The 16948-nt window shown below is 54.1% G+C and overlaps 1 protein-coding gene across 3 annotated transcripts in view; it reads right to left on the bottom strand.

Annotated features, from left to right (window-relative positions):
• Positions 1-4335: 4335 nt before the first annotated feature.
• The window catches only part of GNG7 (G protein subunit gamma 7), a 53037-nt gene continuing 40424 nt past the window's right edge, over positions 4336-16948 (bottom strand). For 2 of the 3 annotated variants that reach the window (XM_058820898.1, XM_058820899.1), the window contains exons 4-5: positions 10948-11066; positions 8845-9135 (exon numbers count right to left, since the gene is read on the bottom strand). In XM_058820898.1, coding sequence (XP_058676881.1) covers positions 9010-9135; positions 10948-11028 — 207 coding nt within the window. In that variant the 5' untranslated portion in view covers positions 11029-11066 and the 3' untranslated portion in view covers positions 8845-9009. Of the gene's footprint in view, positions 4441-8844; positions 9136-10947; positions 11067-16948 lie in introns of those variants that run through there. The other variant, XR_009275747.1, reaches the window with a different exon arrangement.

Here is a 16948-nt window from a genome sequence, read left to right as displayed (position 1 = left end):
GGGCCGGGGGCTGCAGCGGGGGTGGGGGGAGCCCCCACGCCCCCATCCCGGGTGGGGAATTCCCTCTGTCCTCCGGGGGTGGGGACAAGGAGAACCCCGAGGGCTGAGGAAAAGTGAGGGTGGTGGGCTCAGGGGTGGGGTCCCCCCTTTGTGGGCAATGGGGGCTCCCCGGACCCCGCCCCGGTGCATGCGGGGCTCACCTGAGCTCGCGCTGTCCCCGTCACGCGCGCGGTGTCACCCGCGGTGGCCCCGGTGACAGCCCCGGGAGCGGCGCCAGCCCCGGCCCGGAGCCAGGCGGATCCTGAGCCCGGGACACGGCGTCCGCCAGGGCAGGGACACAGCGACCGGCCAGCCCCGGCTGGGGACACGGTGGCCGTCCCGGAGTGTCGCGTGCCTTGGGGACCGTGCCCTGTGCCCTCCTTTGGGGGTTGATTGCGGGGAAACTGAGGCACGGTATGACAGCCACTCCGCCGTGTCCTGGCGGGGACAAAGCGGTGACAACACCCCAAACTGCGACCCCCCCAGGTCCCCCAGCTGCGGGGGTCTCAGCTCGGGGTGGGGTCGCGCTGTTCCTGGGGAAATCCCAAAGGGAAAGGGCCCGAGGGCGGCTGGGGCCGCCCAAACTCGTTTCACTGATGAGGCAGCAGCGGGGTCACGCGGCCATTCCTGTCGCCGCTGTCACCGCGGCCGTGCCACTCGTGTGACCGCTGTGTCAGGCCGGGACCGTGTCACGGGGCTGGGAAGGGTGAGACCCCCCCCCAGAGCCCTCAAAATCCTCAGGACCCCCCCGGAGCCCACCCAGCCACCGGGACCACCCGCATCGATACGCGCGGTAATTAAACCCTGAGCGATAATTAGCTGATTAATAATTAATTAGGAGGTCGCAGCCAGCCCTGGGGGTGCAGGGTGGGTGGTGGGCACCCCCCTAAAAGGTATCACGGTTTTTTTTTGGTTTTTGGGAGATGGCGGTGACACGGGGGGCGCAGATGTCGCTCAGAGTGTGACGCCAGGGGGGCGGGGGGGTGACACGGGGGGTGGCACGGGGGGGGTTCGGTTCGGGTGGGGACACCGAGCCCCTTCCTGGCTCTGGGGCGGCCGCAGCCAGACAGGGCAGGGCCGGAGCCGCGCCGGAGCCGCTGATTTATGAGTCTGGCCTGGGCGGCTCCGGCGGCTCCGGCTCCACCCTGGCAGCGACATCGGGGACACGAAACCAGGGGGGCACCGCCCGCCCCAAACCCCCCCCGGGGGGCAGCTCAGCCCACCCCGATAGCCCAAACCCGCTGCAACCCGGGGGAAACTGAGGCACGGAGCCGCCTCCCCTCCCCCGCCGGTGACGCCCGGAGCGGGAAGTCCGCCCGTGATGTCACCGTGGTGGCACCATTGCGTCACGGGTGTCCCCGTGCCACCCGCGTGGGGACACGGGGGGATCCTCCACGGCCGGGGGGTGACCTCGGCGCTGTCGCCGCTCCGGTGGCACCGGGGGGACCCGCGGTTGTCCCTGCGCCGCCCGCGCTGTCCCGGTGGCCGCGGCTCCGGGGGTAAGGAGTTAATTAGGGCGGCCGGGAGTTAATTAGAGCGGCAGCCAGGCTAAAAATAGCCCGGCGGAGGAGGGAGGGTTATTTTTAGCCGCTCCCAGCCCGGTGCCACCCGGCCGGTGTCGCTTTGGCACCGCCACCCGCTGCCACCTCCGGGTATAGAACTGAACTGGGGGGGGATTTGGGATTCTGGCTTGGGGACAATGACACAGGACCTGCTGTTTGTCCCCCTGTCCATCCCGCCCTTCTCAGCGGCGTTTTTGGGAGCAGACGCTGAAAAATCCCAACAATTCCCGGCCCGCGGCTGCAGCGGGAGCGGCGCATTCCAAGGACTCGCTCCCGGCCTTGGATCCCGCTGCGTTTCCAGCCGGGCCGGGATCGCTTTTAACGGGAAATAAAAGGGAAGGAATGCAGGGCTGGGTTTGGATTTCCCCGTGGGATGGCTCAGGAGATTCCAGGGAAAAGGAGATTCCCAAAAGGTCCCAGGAGGAGCCACCAGGGATGGGGAGAACAGGGGTGGGAAAAGGGAATCCCTGAGAATTGGGGGATTCCCAAGGTGGATTTTTTAGGAGCTGAAATCCTCGAGGAGTTGCAATTCCTGGGAATTGGCATTCCTAATCCCGTTTGAGCATCCAGGGGGTGGGAAAGGGGAATCCCGAAAAGTGGAGGGATTCCCAAGGATTTGGGATTTCTGAGCTGAGATCATTGAAGGGCTGCGATTCCCGGGAATCATCATTCCCAATCCCACCTGAGCATCCAAGGGGATGAGAAAAGGGAATCCCTGAGAGCTGGAGGATTCCCAACGTGGATTTCCAAGGAGTTGAGATCCTCGAGGAGCTGCAATTCCTGGGAATCATCATTCCCAATCCCACTTGAGCATCCAGGGGGTGGGAAAGGGGAATCCCTGAGAGTGGAGGGATTCCCAATTTTTGAGGAGCTGAGACCCTTGAGGGGCTGCAATCCCTGGGAATTGGCATTCCTGATCCCACCTGAGCATCCAGGGGGTGAGAAAGGGGAATCCCTGAGAGTTGGGGATTCCCAAGGGGGGATTTTGGAGGAGCTGAGATCCTCGAGGGGCTGCCATTCGTGGGAATCGATGTTCCTGATCCCACCTGAGCATCCAGGAGGTGGGAAAAGAGAATCCCTGAGAGCTGCAAGATTCCCATGGATTTGGGATTTCTGAGGAGCTAAAATCCTCCAGGAGCTGCAATTCCTGGGAATTGGCATTCCCAATCCCACCTGAGCATCCAGGACAAGATGAGAAAAGGGAATCCCTGAGAGTTGGAGGATTCCCAAGGATTTGGGATTTCTGAGGAGCTAAAATCCTCCAGGAGCTGCAATTCCTGGGAATTGGCATTCCCAATCCCACCTGAGCATCCAGGACAAGATGAGAAAAGGGAATCCCTGAGAGTTGGAGGATTCCCAAGGATTTGGGATTTCTGAGGAGCTGAGATCCTTGAAGGGCTTCCATTCCTGGGAATCGGAATTCCTAATCCCGATGGGAGCTGCAGGGAATGGGAAAGGGGAATCCAGGGGAGAGGAGGGATTCCCAATGTGGATTTCTGAGCTGAGACCCTTGAGAAGTTGCAATTCCTGGGAACTGGCATTCCTAATCCCATTTGAGCATCCAGGGGGTGAGAAAGGTGAATCCCTGAGAGTTGGGGATTCCCAAGAGTGGATTTTTGAGGAGCTGAGACCCTTGAGGGGCTGCAATCCCTGGGAATTGGCATTCCTGATCCCACCTGAGCATCCAGGGGTGAGAAAGGTGAATCCCTGAGAGCTGGGGATTCCCAAGAGTGGATTTTTGAGGAGCTGAGATCCTTGAGGGGCTGCAGTTCCTGGGAATGGGCATTCCCAATCCCAATGGGAGCTCCAAGGGGTGGGAAAGGGGAATCCCAAGGGTGGAAAAGGGGACAGGGAAATCCCGAGGGAGGATCCGGAATTCCCACACGGAATTCTCAGCACAGGCAGGCAGAGCAAATTGGCAAAATGCAAAGTGAGCCTTTTTTATTGTGTTATCCATTCACTTGGGAACAACGATTCCACAAAATATTAAACACGGTGCAAGGAGGGGTTTTGGGGCTATGGCACACAAGAAAGGGCAAAATCAACAAAACAACCCCCAAAAAAATCAGGAATTGCAGACAGATGAGGAGCCTACGGCACAGACACCGACCACTTCCTAAGGACAGTCAGGAAAAAAACCTGGACTGGTGTTTGGCAACGAGATCAGAGTTTGGCAAATAATAATAATAATAATAAATGATTATTTGAACGATAGACCAGAGAGGAGAAAACGAGGAGAGCCAAGGATCCCACGTGGGTTCAGAGTAAAGGAATTATTGGGATTTTGTTAAATAAAGGTGGATTTTTTAAGGAGTTTCAGGGGGGAAATAAAAAGGGGCATTTGGGAGATGCAGAGGCTCCGGGGTGTCCCGGCTCCATCCCCCGAGACAGGGAGGGGAGGAAAACTGGAATAGGAGCAATGTTTGGTTTCCCTGGCCCTTTTATTCCCAGATTTCTATTTTTGGCACTGGCTTCACCACATCCCATAAAGAAAGGCCGGGCAGATCTGGGCATGTGGTTAAATCCCAAAAAAAAAGGCTTTTGTGGAGCTGGGCTCCAGCTCCTCCTGCTCCCCCTTCCAGCACTTAAAAAGTTCTGAAAAGTCTTTTTTTGTGTGTGTTTTTTCCCCCTCTTTTTTTTTTTTTTTGTGTTTTTTTTCCTCCTTTTTCCTTTTTTTTTTTTTTCTTTTTTTCTTTTAAATTTTTTTTTTTTTTAATAAATTGATTTGGCAAATGCACTGAACAAAGTACAAGCAACTACTGGGAATCTGCACTTCTATTTCTGCCATACAAAAACACCCACGGCATGAGCACGGATTTACTCGGACAAGGAGAAAATTCTGGAAAAAAAAAAAAAAGGGAAAAAAAAGGTGGGGGAAAAAAAGAAAAAAAAAAAGAAAATAAAACTTAAGGATTTTTTTTCCCAACAGAAATGAGTCATCCATGGAGACACCAGCACCTGCCAGCAGCTCCCACCCCCAGCTCCTGGTGGGACCCTTGGCATTCAGGGATCCCATGGGAGATGCTCCATGGCCTTTCTCCTGGCTCCCTGCCCCTTTTCCTGGCTCCTTTTCCCTTTTTCCAACCCCTTTTCCCCTCTCCCTGCCCATGTTCCTTCTCCTGGTTTCTTTTCACTTTTCCCAGTTATTTTCCCTTCTCCTGACCCCTTCTCCCAAACCTTTTTCCCTTCTCCCAACCCCTTTTTCCCTTTTCCAAACCCCTTTTCCTGGCTCCTTTTCCCTTTTCCCACCCCTTTTCCCTTCTCCTATCCCTTTCCCCAACCCCTTTTTCCTGCTCCTTGTTCCTTTTTCCCCCAGCTCCTTGCTCCTTTTCCTGGCTTCCTTTACCTTCTCCCAACCGCTTTTCCCCTTTTCCAAACTTCTCCCATCCCTTTTCCCATCTCCCAACCCCTCCTCCCTTCTCCCAACTTCTTTTCCCTTTTTCCAACCCCTTTTTCCTGGCCCCTTTTCCCTTCTCCCATTTCCCTTTTCCCTTCTCCCAACCCCTTTTTCCCATTTCCAAACCTCTTCTCTCATCCCTTTTCCCATCTCCCAACCCCATTTCCCTTCTCCCAACCTCTTTTCCCTTTCCCCAACCCCTTTTCCCTGCTCCTTGTCCCTATTTCCCCCAGCTCCTGGTCCCTTTTCCTGGCTCCTTTTCCCATCTCCCATTTCCCTTCTCCCAATCTATTTTCCTTTCTCCCAACCCCTTTTTCCCTTTTCCAAACCTCTTCTCCCACCCCTTTTCCTTCTCCCATCCTTTTTCCCTTCTCCTCTTTTCCCTGCTCCTTGCCCCTTTTCCTGGCTCCTTTTCCCTTTTCCCTTTTCCCTTTTCCCATTTCCCATTTCCCTTTTCCCATTTCCCTTTTCCCTTTTCCCATGTCCCTTTTCCCTTTTCCCATTTCCCATTTCCCATTTCCCTTTTCCCTTTTCCCTTTTCCCTTTTCCCATTTCCCGGCTCCAGCGTGGCTTTGGCTCGGGCAGGACCCCAGCATGGGGGAGGCAGAGCGACCCCCAAAGCACCCAGACCCCAAAATATCTGACCCAGCATCCCTTGGGATTCCCATCCCTCGGGATCCTCCCAGGATGGAGGGGTTGGAGCCCCTGAGGAGGAGGAGAAGGAAGAGAAGGAGGAGGAGGAGGAGGAGGAGGAGGAGGAGGAGGAGGAAGAATTCCCGGCTCCAGCCCCGGCTCCAAGGATAGCACCAAGCTCTGGTCTCGAACACAGAGGAAGAATCAGATCTGGAGTAGAAAAATAAGGCTGGAACTGTCCGAGAGATTAAGGACAAGAGGGAATTCCCTCCTGGAGGAGGAATCCCGGGCTGGGCTCGGGAGTGGCCGCGTGAATCCTGGCGGGCGGAGCTTGGAGCGGGGTTTGGGATTCGGGATTTGGGATTTGGGATTCGGGATCAAACCCTCCAATAAAGGCTTTGCTGGGGCTGAGGGACAGGGAGGGAAATTACTGGGAAAATATCCCGTTTTCCCTGCTCTGCTCCCCCCCAATGGATGGGGGGACATTCCCGAGCTCTGGAATTCGGGGAGCATTCCCAGGAAAAGCCGCACAGCTTTAGGGTTAAACGTGGCATTTCCCCGGCTTTGTGGCAAAGGCAAATGACAGAAAACAAGGAACAGCGACATTCCTGCAGCCGGGGAGGGGACAGGAGCCCCCTGGGAATTCCATCAGCCTCTGGAAAAGGGCTGGAGCAGCTCCAGCACCAGTGACCCCTCCCAGCAGCACCAGTTTGGGCCGCGGGGCTTCAGCGGGAATCCAGGGAATTGCAAATTCCTCTCCCATGGGAATTGCTCCCTGGCATTGCCAACCCCATCCCTGGAATTCCTAACCCCAATCCCTGGCATTGCTAACCCTGGCATTGCTAACCCCATCCCTGGAATTCCTAACCCCATCCCTGGCATTGCTAACCCTGGCATTCCCAACCCCAATCCCTGGCACTCCCAACCCCATCCCTGGCATTCCTAACCCCAATCCCTGGCATTCCTAACCCTGGCATTCCCAACCCCATCCCTGGCATTGCTAACCCTGGCATTGCTAACCCCAATCCCTGGCATTCCTAACCCCATCCCTGGCATTGCTAACCCTGGCATTGCTAACCCCATCCCTGGAACTCCTAACCCCAATCCCTGGCATTGCTAACCCTGGCATTCCTAACCCCATCCTGGCATTCCCAACCCCATCCCTGGCATTCCTAACCCCAATCCCTGGCATTGCTAACCCTGGCATTGCTAACCCCATCCCTGGAATTCCTAACCCCAATCCCTGGCATTCCTAACCCCAATTCCTGGCATTCCTAACCCTGGCATTCCTAACCCCATCCCTGGCATTGCTAACCCTGGCATCCCTAACCCCATCCTGGCATTCCCAACCCCATCCCTGGCATTCCTAACCCTGGCATCCTTAACCCCATCCCTGGCATTCCCAACCCCATCCCTGGCATTCCTAACCCTGGCATTCCATCCCTGGCATTCCCAACCCCATCCCTGGCATTCCCAATCCGATCCAAAGCTTTGTGGGGAATGGGGAAACTCCCAGGATTTCGCATCAGCTCTGGCTGGGTTGTTTTTATCCCTTCTCTCCCCAAAAATCCTGTGCTCAGGATAACCAGGAATGGCCTCTGCCTACGGTGGTTTTGGGAAATCTTTTCCAGCCTCATGGATTCTGGGATTCTGGGATTCTGGGAATGTCTCCCAGGAGCTGCTGAGCCCCACGATGGGCCCTGGGACAGGGATTGGACACTGCACCCAAATCCTGGGATTTGTCCTTTCCCCACTTTGTGGAATTCCTGGAGCTCTCCCAAGCATCCACCCAAGGGCTCCATGGAAGCTTCTCCTGCTCCCCCTTTTCCTGTTCCCCTTTTCCAGATCCCTTTTCCCTGCTCCCCTTTTTCTATCTCCCCCTTTTCCTGCTCCCCTTTTCCTGTTCCCTTTTCCCGCTCCCCTTTTCCTGCTCCCCTTTTCCTGTTCCCTTTTCCCTGCTCCCTTTTCCTGCTCCCTTTTCCTGCTCCCTTTTCCTCCTCCCCTTTTCCTGTTCCCTTTTCCTGCTCCCCTTTTCCTGCTCCCTTTTCCCTGCTCCTTTTTCCTGTTCCCCTTTCCCTGCTCCCTTTTCCCTGCTCCTTTTTCCTGTTCCCCTTTCCCTGCTCCCCTTTTCCTGCTCCCCTTTTCCTGCTCCCTTTTCCCTGCTCCCTTTTCCTGCTCCCCTTTTCCTGTTCCCTTTTCCTGTTCCCCTTTCCCTGCTCCCTTTTCCCTGCTCCCCTTTTCCTGTTCCCTTTTCCTGTTCCCTTTTCCTGTTCCCCTTTTCCTGCTCCCCTTTTCCTGTTCCCTTTTTCCTGTTCCCTTTTCCTGTTCCCTTTTCCCTGCTCCCCTTTTTCCTGCTCTCCCCTCCACGCCAGCTCATCCCCATGAGATCCAAGCGCTCCCAGTTCAATCCCAGTCCCAGATTCCCAAGGGATGGGAACAGAACTGATCCTTCCATTCCCCTTCCCCACCTGCCCTAAACCTCCCTGGACAATTCCCAGGCCCTGGATTTAGTGGGAAGAATTCCAGTGTTGGAAAAGGGAGATGGGAAACGCTGGGAATTTGCTGATTGGGGTTGAAACTCCCCCAAAATTTGATTTTTCCAAGATTCTGGATGCACCAGGAAGCTCCTTCCCTCCCTCCCTGAATTTGGGGACAGCACAGAGACCCCCAAAGATCCCGACCTTCCCCCATCCCTGGGGATCCCTAAAATTCCTCCTGGGGTCTCTCCCAGCTGGGAATTGCCCTGCAGGGCCATCCCTGGATCCCAGCAGAGCTGTGGGATGCAGGGAAAAGCCTCCCCAGCCTCCTTTTGGCCATTCCCAACTGGGATTTTTCCAGCTGGATTTGGGATTTTTTGGTTTTTTTTTTTTTTTCTTTTTGTACTGATTTTTTACAAAATGGTTCCCACCTCACCCCTTCTCCAGAGGAAATTCCTGCTGATTTGGCTCTGATTGGATCCAGGTCCAGCTCTCACATCCCACTGGGAATGACCCCACAACCACCCCTTTCCCAAATCCAAATATCCCAATTCAAAAATCCCCTCCCCACCTTCCTTTCCTCCCCCAACCCTGGGTAAATTTTAAAATCCTGATTCCAATTCTTAATTCCACTTTCCTCCCCAGGAAGCAGCCATCCTTTCCCTAAAAACCCCCACTTCCAAATTTACTTTTTTGGGTTTTTTTTTTTTTTTGTTTTGTTTTTCTCTGTTTTTTTTTTTTTTTTTTTCTTGGAATTTTTTTTTTGTTTTTGTTTTTCTCAGGAAATTTTTAAGTTCTGTGTGAAGCCAGCGTTGAGTTTTTACCCCTGGGTGCAGGTGGAGCTGTGGAGGAGCCTGGATCCAGAGGCTGGATGGGGATTTCCTTCCAGAAGGATCCACAGCTATAGGATGATACAGGGCTTTTTGTCCTTAAAGGGATTCTCAGAAGCAGGAACTCCCACCAGGAGAGGATCATTCCGAGCATGCTGCTCACAGTAATTCATCAGCTCCGAGGATGCTTTGGAGACCTGGATTTTTGGGGATAAAAAAAAGCAGGAATTTGAGGGATAATCACAGGAATTTGGGGGATAATCCCATCTCAAAGTCAGCAGCACTTCCAGGATTTTTGGGGTTTGACATTCAGCTTTTCCCAATAGAAATTCTGGGGAGATGAGGAGAAAAATGGGAATTTTGGAGGTGGAAAATCAGAGTTTACAGTGAGGAGTGTGGGGAAATGCCCCAGCAAGGAGATTTAAAAGGAATATTGTATCTGTGTTATTCAGGGATTTGGGATGAGCTTTAAAGACCTGGATATTGGAGGAAAAATCAAGAATTTATGGGAATATTCCCAGCTCAGAGTCACCAGAGCTTGCAGGATTTTTGGAGATTTACATCCAGCCTTTCCCTATAGGATTTAAAAGTATTATTATTGTAGCTGTGTTATTCAGGGATTTGGGATGAGCTTTAAAGACCTGGATTATTGGAGGAAAAAAATCAGGAATTTATGGGAATATTCCCAGGATTTTTGGGGATTTACATCCAGTTTTTCTCTATAGGATTTCAAAGGGATATTATTGTAGCTGTGTTTTTCATGGATTTGGGATGAAAAAGTGAAGGAAAAGATTCCCTGAGTGCAGCCTCTTGTTAAGGTTTGGAAAACCTTAGGATCCATTGTTTAAGGCAGTGCTTGGTTTAGTTCCAAGCTGGTTTTTTTTGGGAAGGGAGAGCTTGGAGGGATCAGAGGAGGCTCCAGGGAGATTTCCTGATCTTGTTTTTATTAATTTCAATTTCCTTAATGACACAGGGCAGAGATGGAGCCACATCTGGAGGTTCCTCTTTCCCTCCAAGCTCATCCAGTCTGGCCTTGGGCACTTCCAGGGGCAGCCAGAGTTGTTCTGTGCCATGGAGAGAATTCCTGCTGTCCACCAACCCTAAAATTCCCCTCTTTCCATCCAAACCCATTTGTCCTTGTCACCAAATCCTGATGGAGAGACCCTCTCTGGCTTCCTTGGAGGGAATCCTGGAATGCTGGGGGGAAACCCAGGATCTCTTCCCACTCCCACCTGAATTAGGAGTCTTTTGGAGCCAGGTCTCATAAACTCTTGGAGATTTTACACCTAAGATAGCTCAGCTACTTCAGAAGGCATAAAATGAGTGAGATGGCTTTTGTGGCAGTGTTGGAAACAAAAAGGTTTTAATAAAACTCAAAATAACAAATTTTTTTTATAGAGAAAAACTAATCTAAGTGCATCTCTTGTCCCCTAGTAAAACACCTCACAAAAGCCATTAGATTTTTTTGTTCTCTTCTTTTTTCTAGTAAATTGTCCAAGCCAGACTTTTTAACTCCTGTCCAATTAGCTATCCTTAATGAAGTGAAGTCTCCCAAGTCCTATGAGATGCCTTTTCACCTCATTAAGGAGAGAAACTTTTAGCTTATTTCCTTTTCAAGGGGACAAAGGAGAGTTTTGTCACTCTGTCAACAAAGAGCACATTCCAATAACAAAGAGCACATTCCTATAACAAAGAGCACAATCCTATAACAAAGAGCACATTCCTATAACAAAGAGCACAATCCTATAACAAAGAGCACAATCTTATAACAGTTCCTATAACAAAGAGCACAATCCTATAACAAAGAGCACAATCTTATAACAGTTCCTATAACAAAGAGCACAATCCAATAACAAAGAGCAGGTTCCTATAACAAAGAGCACATTCCTATAACAAAAAGCACAATCCTATAACAGTTCCTATAACAAAGAGCACATTCCTATAACAAAGAGCACAATCCTATAACAGTTCCTATAACAAAGAGAGCACACTCCCACTCCCATCCTCACCTTGATCCTCTCGATCCCGGCCTCGATGCGGAGCTGCTCCACGAGCTTCCTGGCCTGAGCTATGTTGTTAGTCGTGGACATTCTCTGCCATCGGCTCCAGGCCCCAGCACAGCAGAATCCTGCAGGGAACACGGGCACAGAGGGGCTGGAGCAGGGCTGGAGCTGCCCTGGCTTTGTGCTCCATCCCAGGATCATGGATGGATGGGATGGGAGGTTAAAATTCATCCCCCACACCCACAGCCACCAAAAAGAGCTTTGGTGGCCCCACTGATGCTTCCTGAGGTTGTTTCAAGTTGCCCTTTCTGTGAAGGAGCCTCAGGATCTCCTTTCCAGGGAGTTCTGTTGAAAGCTCTGCTAAGCAGATGGAAAAATCTGCCCGGTTCTGTGGGAGGGAAGCTCTGCCCCAGCACAGCCTGGGCTGGGCACCAAGGGGGCATCTGGGGGCTCCTGGAACAGCCCTGGGGGCTTTGGGGTCCCTGGGCAGGTGACACCTGCATGTGGGTCATGTCCAACCTGCACATGGGGCTGTGTCCATGGGACCACATCTGAATTTCCCATGGGATTTATGTCCAACTTTTCCATGGGATTTATGTCCAACCTTTCCATAGGATTCATGTCCAACCTTCCTATGGGATTTGTGTCCAACCTTCCCATGGGATTTATATCTAACCTTCCAATGGGATTTATATCCAATCTTCCCACAGCATTTATGTCCAACCTCCCCATTGGGATTTCTGCCCAACCTTCCCATGGGATTTATATCCAAATTTCCCATAGAATTCATGTCCAATCTTCCCATGGGATTTATATCCAACCTGCCCATGGGATTTGTGTCCCACCTTCCCACAGGATTCATGTCCAACCTTCCCATGGGACTTGTATCCAACCTTCCCATAGGATTCATGTCCAACCTTCCTATGGGATTTATGTCCAACCTTCCCATAGAATTTATGTCCAATCTTCCCACAGGATTTGTGTCCAACCTTTCCATAGGATTTGTGTCCCACCTGCCCATGGGATTTATGTCCAACCTTCCTATGGGATTTATTCCAACCTTACCATAGGATTTGTGTCCCACCTGCCTACAGGATTTATGTCCAACCTGCCCATGGGATTTACATCCCACCTGCCCACGGGGCCGTGTCCCTGCACCCCCACAATGCCCTGACAGGCCCTGAACCCCCTTCCTCTCGGTTTCACAGCAGGAACTGATGGATTTTTTTCCACGACACCCAAACAATCCCCCCTGTCCCAGGGGCACCTCCAGCCACACCGAATCCCTTGCCCAGACGCCACCCTTGGCCTGTCCCCTTTGTGCCACCCCCATGGAGGTGTCCCAGCCGCTGACTCAGCCCCCAGGGCACGGGGGGCAGCTCCCACCTCCCACCAGAGCCAGACACGATTCCAGGAGGGGAAGGAGCCAGAGCAAACCCGCCAGCCGCCCACTGCAGCCCTTCCATGCCTTAATTAGAGGCTCCTCCAAGCTTCTGCCCGGGCCTGGCAGCTTCAAAGCCGAGCGTTCCCGGCGGGACCGGGGGTGGGAGCGCCCGGCCCAGCCCAAATCCTCGCTGTCTCGCCTATGTTTAGACGTTTGGGGAGTTCATTCCAGACCGCAAGGGCACTCTCAGGGATTATTTTGCTTGGCAGCGCTCTCAGCTCCTCAATCCCTGAGCAGCACTCGGGAATGGGGCAGGGAAGGAGGAAAGTGCAGCCGCGCATTCCCGGCTCCCCGAGGGAGGGAGGATTCCCTGAATTATCGGCGCTGTTTGGGAATCTCCGCCTCTCTCCCGTCCTGGAAGTTAAGTCAGGCCAGCACGGGGAAGCTGCCAGGGTGAAATCAGGTCCGGTTCTGTGGAAAACGGGAGGAGGAAGGAGGCTGTTCCCTGGGGAAGGAGCTGCTGCTCCGCTTTGAGGCGCTCCAAAACAGCCCAGCTGCAGCTGCCCAGTGAATCCCAGTGAATCCCAGTGAATCCCAGCTTCCCTCTTCCCATCTGAGGTGCTCCAAAACAGCCCAGCTGCAGCTGCCCAGTGAATCCCAGTGAATCCCAGTTTCCCTGTTCCCATCTGAGGTGCTCCAAAACAGCCCAGCTGCAGCTGCCCAGTGAATCCCAGTGAATCCCAGTTTCCCCCTTCCCAGCAGGGCATTTTCCCCTCCCAAGAGAGAAGCAGCAGTCGGTGCTGTCCCACAGGGGGATGTGGATCCCTCCCAATCCCAAATTCTGCAAGGGGATTAGGAGCAGGGAAAAGCTCTGTGCCAAAGCCCAGCTCCTTCCAAACCCGTGCCATGACCTCCAGAGCCCTTCCTGCTGCACAACTGCCAGAACAACACTTCACCTGGACAAGAGTTAGCAGGCAGCTGGGGGGGAAAAATGCCAGGAATTTGTGTTCCCAAGTGTTTGCAGCAGCACAGGATCACCTGCCTGGACTTTCTCAGCTTCCTGTTTACGGAGCGAGGCCGATGAATCAGCCCAGGGAGAGTTCAGAGAACTTCTGGGAGCTGCTCCCACCTCCATCCCTGTCCCTGCAGCAGCCTGAGGATCCAAAGCACGGCAGTGCTGGATCCAAAACAAGAGCACTGTTGGATCCAAATCAGGTCAGCGCTGGGTCCACAGCCAGGGCAGTGCTGGATCTACACCAGGGCACTGCTGGATCCAAAATCAGGGCAGTGCTGTAGATCCAGCAGTGGATTAAATCCAGGTCAGTGCTGGATCCAAACCAAAAGCACTGCTGGATCCAAACCAGGGCAGCGCTGTGGATCCAGCAGTGCCCTGGTTTGGGATCCAGCACTGCCCAGGCTGTGGATCCAGCACTGACCTGGTTTTGGATCCACTGCTGGATCCAGCAGTGCCCATGTGCAGATCCAGCAGTGTCCAGATGTGGATCCAGCAGTGCCCAGGTTTTGGATCCAGCACTGTCCAAGTTTTGGATCCAGCACTGCCCTGGTTTGGATCCAGCACTGCCCTGGGTTGGATCCAGCAGAGCTCCGATTTTGGATCCATCTCCATCATCCCTTTGCCCATTTTTTAACGCAATCAGCGTTTGGGAAAGGGCTGGGATGTGACGCCTGCAGCCTGGGCAAGGAGCACAGGACAGCAGGGACACCCAGGTCTCCTGCACACCCCTCAAAAGTGAAGCAGTGACCCCCACAGAGGCAGAACTCCTTCTGCCAGGGGGGCAAACCTCTGGAGCCCGGCCTGGTCCCACCTCCTGCTGCTGCTGGAGCAGGGCCAGCGCTGACTCCTGCCTCGCCTGGCTCTGCTCCGTGACTCAGCACCGGGCCTGAGTCACCGCAGCCCTCCTGAGCACAAACAAAAATCCTCCTGAATTCTGCAGCAGCGCTTCCCGCCTGCTCCCGGCAGTTCGGGACAGGGAGGGCGATTTTCGGGAATGGCTCTGGTGGCGCTGCTCCTCACGCTGTGCCCTGGAGCTCTTCCAGCAGGGATGGAGTCACTGGGCTGCTCCCCCTGGGTCTGGCACATCCCAGTGCAGGAACACTGACAGAAAGGTTTCCCAGCAGCACTGAAACCACGGGAAATCGATGCAAATACAGGGTGTCGATTATAGGGAATAGGAAATCGATACAAATATAGGGAACACAAGAGCAAGGGCGGGGAGGGATCATCGGGGTGGCACAGCTGGGAGGGAGGTTGGGAAATCCGGGATCCCACAGTGCAGGTGAGGTTTGGGAATGATGCAAACACAGCTCAGGAGGGTCTGGCTGGGGCACAACCACTCCTGCCTGGTTTAGGGAAAGCACAGAAGTCAGGATAAACCCTGGAATTATCAGGATTTGGTGTTTTAAACTCCAGCAGGGATGGAGTCACTGGGCTGCTCCTCCTGGGTCTGGCAGATCCCAGCACAGGGAAATCTGACAGAAAGTTTTCCCAGCAGCACTGAAAGCACGGGAAATCAATACAAATATAGGGTATGGATTATAAGAAATAGGAAATCGATACAAATATAGGGAACACAAGAGCAAGGGCAGGGAGGGATCACTGGGATGGCTCCAGGGCAAGGACACAGATGGGAGGGATGTTGGGAAATCCGGGATCCCACAGTGCAGGTGAGGTTTGGGAATGATGCAAACACAGCTCAGGAGGGTCTGGCTGGGGCACAACCGCTCCTGCCTGGTTTAGGGAAAGCACTGAAGTCAGGATAAACCCTGGAATTATCAGGATTTGGTGTTTTAAACCGGTTTGGATATTCTGGACTAAAACCAGGATGCTCAGAGCCACGTCTGACTCACGAACAGCCCCAAATGTCTCCTGGGTTCCATCCCTGCATTTCCAAGCTCAAATCCCGAGTTTTGCGCTCGCATTCCCCCCAGTGGAGGCTGTGCCACCCTCCCGGTGTCGCGTCACGGCAGCACCGAGCGACGGCCGGGGCGGCCCCTCCGCGTCCCACGGCGCCGCTTTGTTCCCGAGCTCCCTCTCCCTGTGTGTGCCCGGCAGGCTGAGCAAGTCCCGATTTGGGGCTGTTTTTCTTGGGAAAAAGCAGCGCAAACCCGCGCAGCTCCTGAGTCAGCGGCGCGCAGCAGCGGCGGGTGACAGCGCGGTGACAGCGCGGTGACAGCGCGGTGACAGAGCGGTGACAGCAGCGCTGGCTCTGCCGAGCCGTGACTCAGCAGCGGCTCCGTGCTGCAGGAGACGCCTCCTCCTCCTCTCCCATCACGGAGCTGGGCTGGCTCCGAGCAGCCTCTGCCCTTTCGTCCATTTATTTATTTATTGGTTTATTCACGGATTTATTATTACACGGAGGAGGCGCGGATCCCCCAAAACCCATCCCCAAACCCATCCCCAAACCCATCGCTGCCTTTCCCCGGGCTCAGCCCAGCCTTTCCCAACCGAAACGCGGCGCGGGGATCGCGGTCACGAGGGTGAAACCGTTCGGGAAGCCGGGCCTGTCCCGGCCTGACGGGCACCGGGGCTGGCACGGCTCCCGGGCGGCTCCGGCCCACGGTGCCACCTGCCCGGGCTGACGGCAGCGCGGAAAAATGCGCTGATCCCGACAGCGCCGGGAATTCCTGCATTCCTCTCATAGCTGCGAGTGCCACTCCTCCGACAGCCACGGCCTGAGTGGCACTCACCCTTCCAGGACCCCCTAAACCCCACAGGACGGCTTTTACCCTTCTTCCAGGACCCCAGAAACCTCTCAGGACCACGTTTACCCTTACAGGACCCCATAAAACTCTCAGGGATGCATTCACTCTTCCAGGACCCCATAAACCCCTCAGGGCCCTCTCAATCGTCCAGGACCCTATAAACCCCCTCAGGGCATCATTTACCCTTCCAGGACCCCAGAAACCTCTCAGGACCGCGTTTACCCTTCAGGACCCCATAAAACTCTCAGGGCCCTCTCTACCCTTCCAGGACCCAATAAACCCCTTAGGACCGCGTTTACATTTCCAGGACCCCATAAACACCTCAGGGCCCTCTCTATCGTCCAGGACCCTATAAACCCCCTCAGGGCATCATTTACCCTTCCAGGACCCCATAAACACCTCAGGGCCCTCTCTATCGTCCAGGACCCTATAAACCCCTCAGGGTCTCATTTACCCTTCCAGGACCCTATGTAGCTCTCAGGGCCGCATTTACCCTTCCAGGACCCTATAAACCCCTCAGGGTGCATTCACTCTTCCAGGACCCCATAAACCTCTCAGGACCACATTTACCCATCCAGGACCCCATTTACCTCTCAGGACCCTCTCTACCCTTCCAGGACCCCATAAACCCCTCAGGGCTGCACTCACCCTTCCAGGATCCTATTTACCTCTCAGGACCACATTTACCCTTCCAGGACCCCATTTACCTCTCAGGACTGCATTTACACTTCCAGGACCCTATAAACCCCTCAGGACCCCATTTACCTCTCAGGACCCTCTCTACCCTTCCAGAACCTCATTTACCTCTCAGGACTGCATTTACACTTCCAAACCCACCAGGATTGGGAATTCGGGGATGGAGCAGCCCCAGGGTCTTCAAACCCACCTTGTTTTGGGATT

This window comes from Ammospiza caudacuta, chromosome 28, assembly GCF_027887145.1.
Source record: "Ammospiza caudacuta isolate bAmmCau1 chromosome 28, bAmmCau1.pri, whole genome shotgun sequence".
Lineage (NCBI taxonomy): Eukaryota > Metazoa > Chordata > Aves > Passeriformes > Passerellidae > Ammospiza > Ammospiza caudacuta.
Note: the sequence above shows the minus strand (reverse complement) of the source record. Positions and strands in the feature narration are given on the sequence as shown.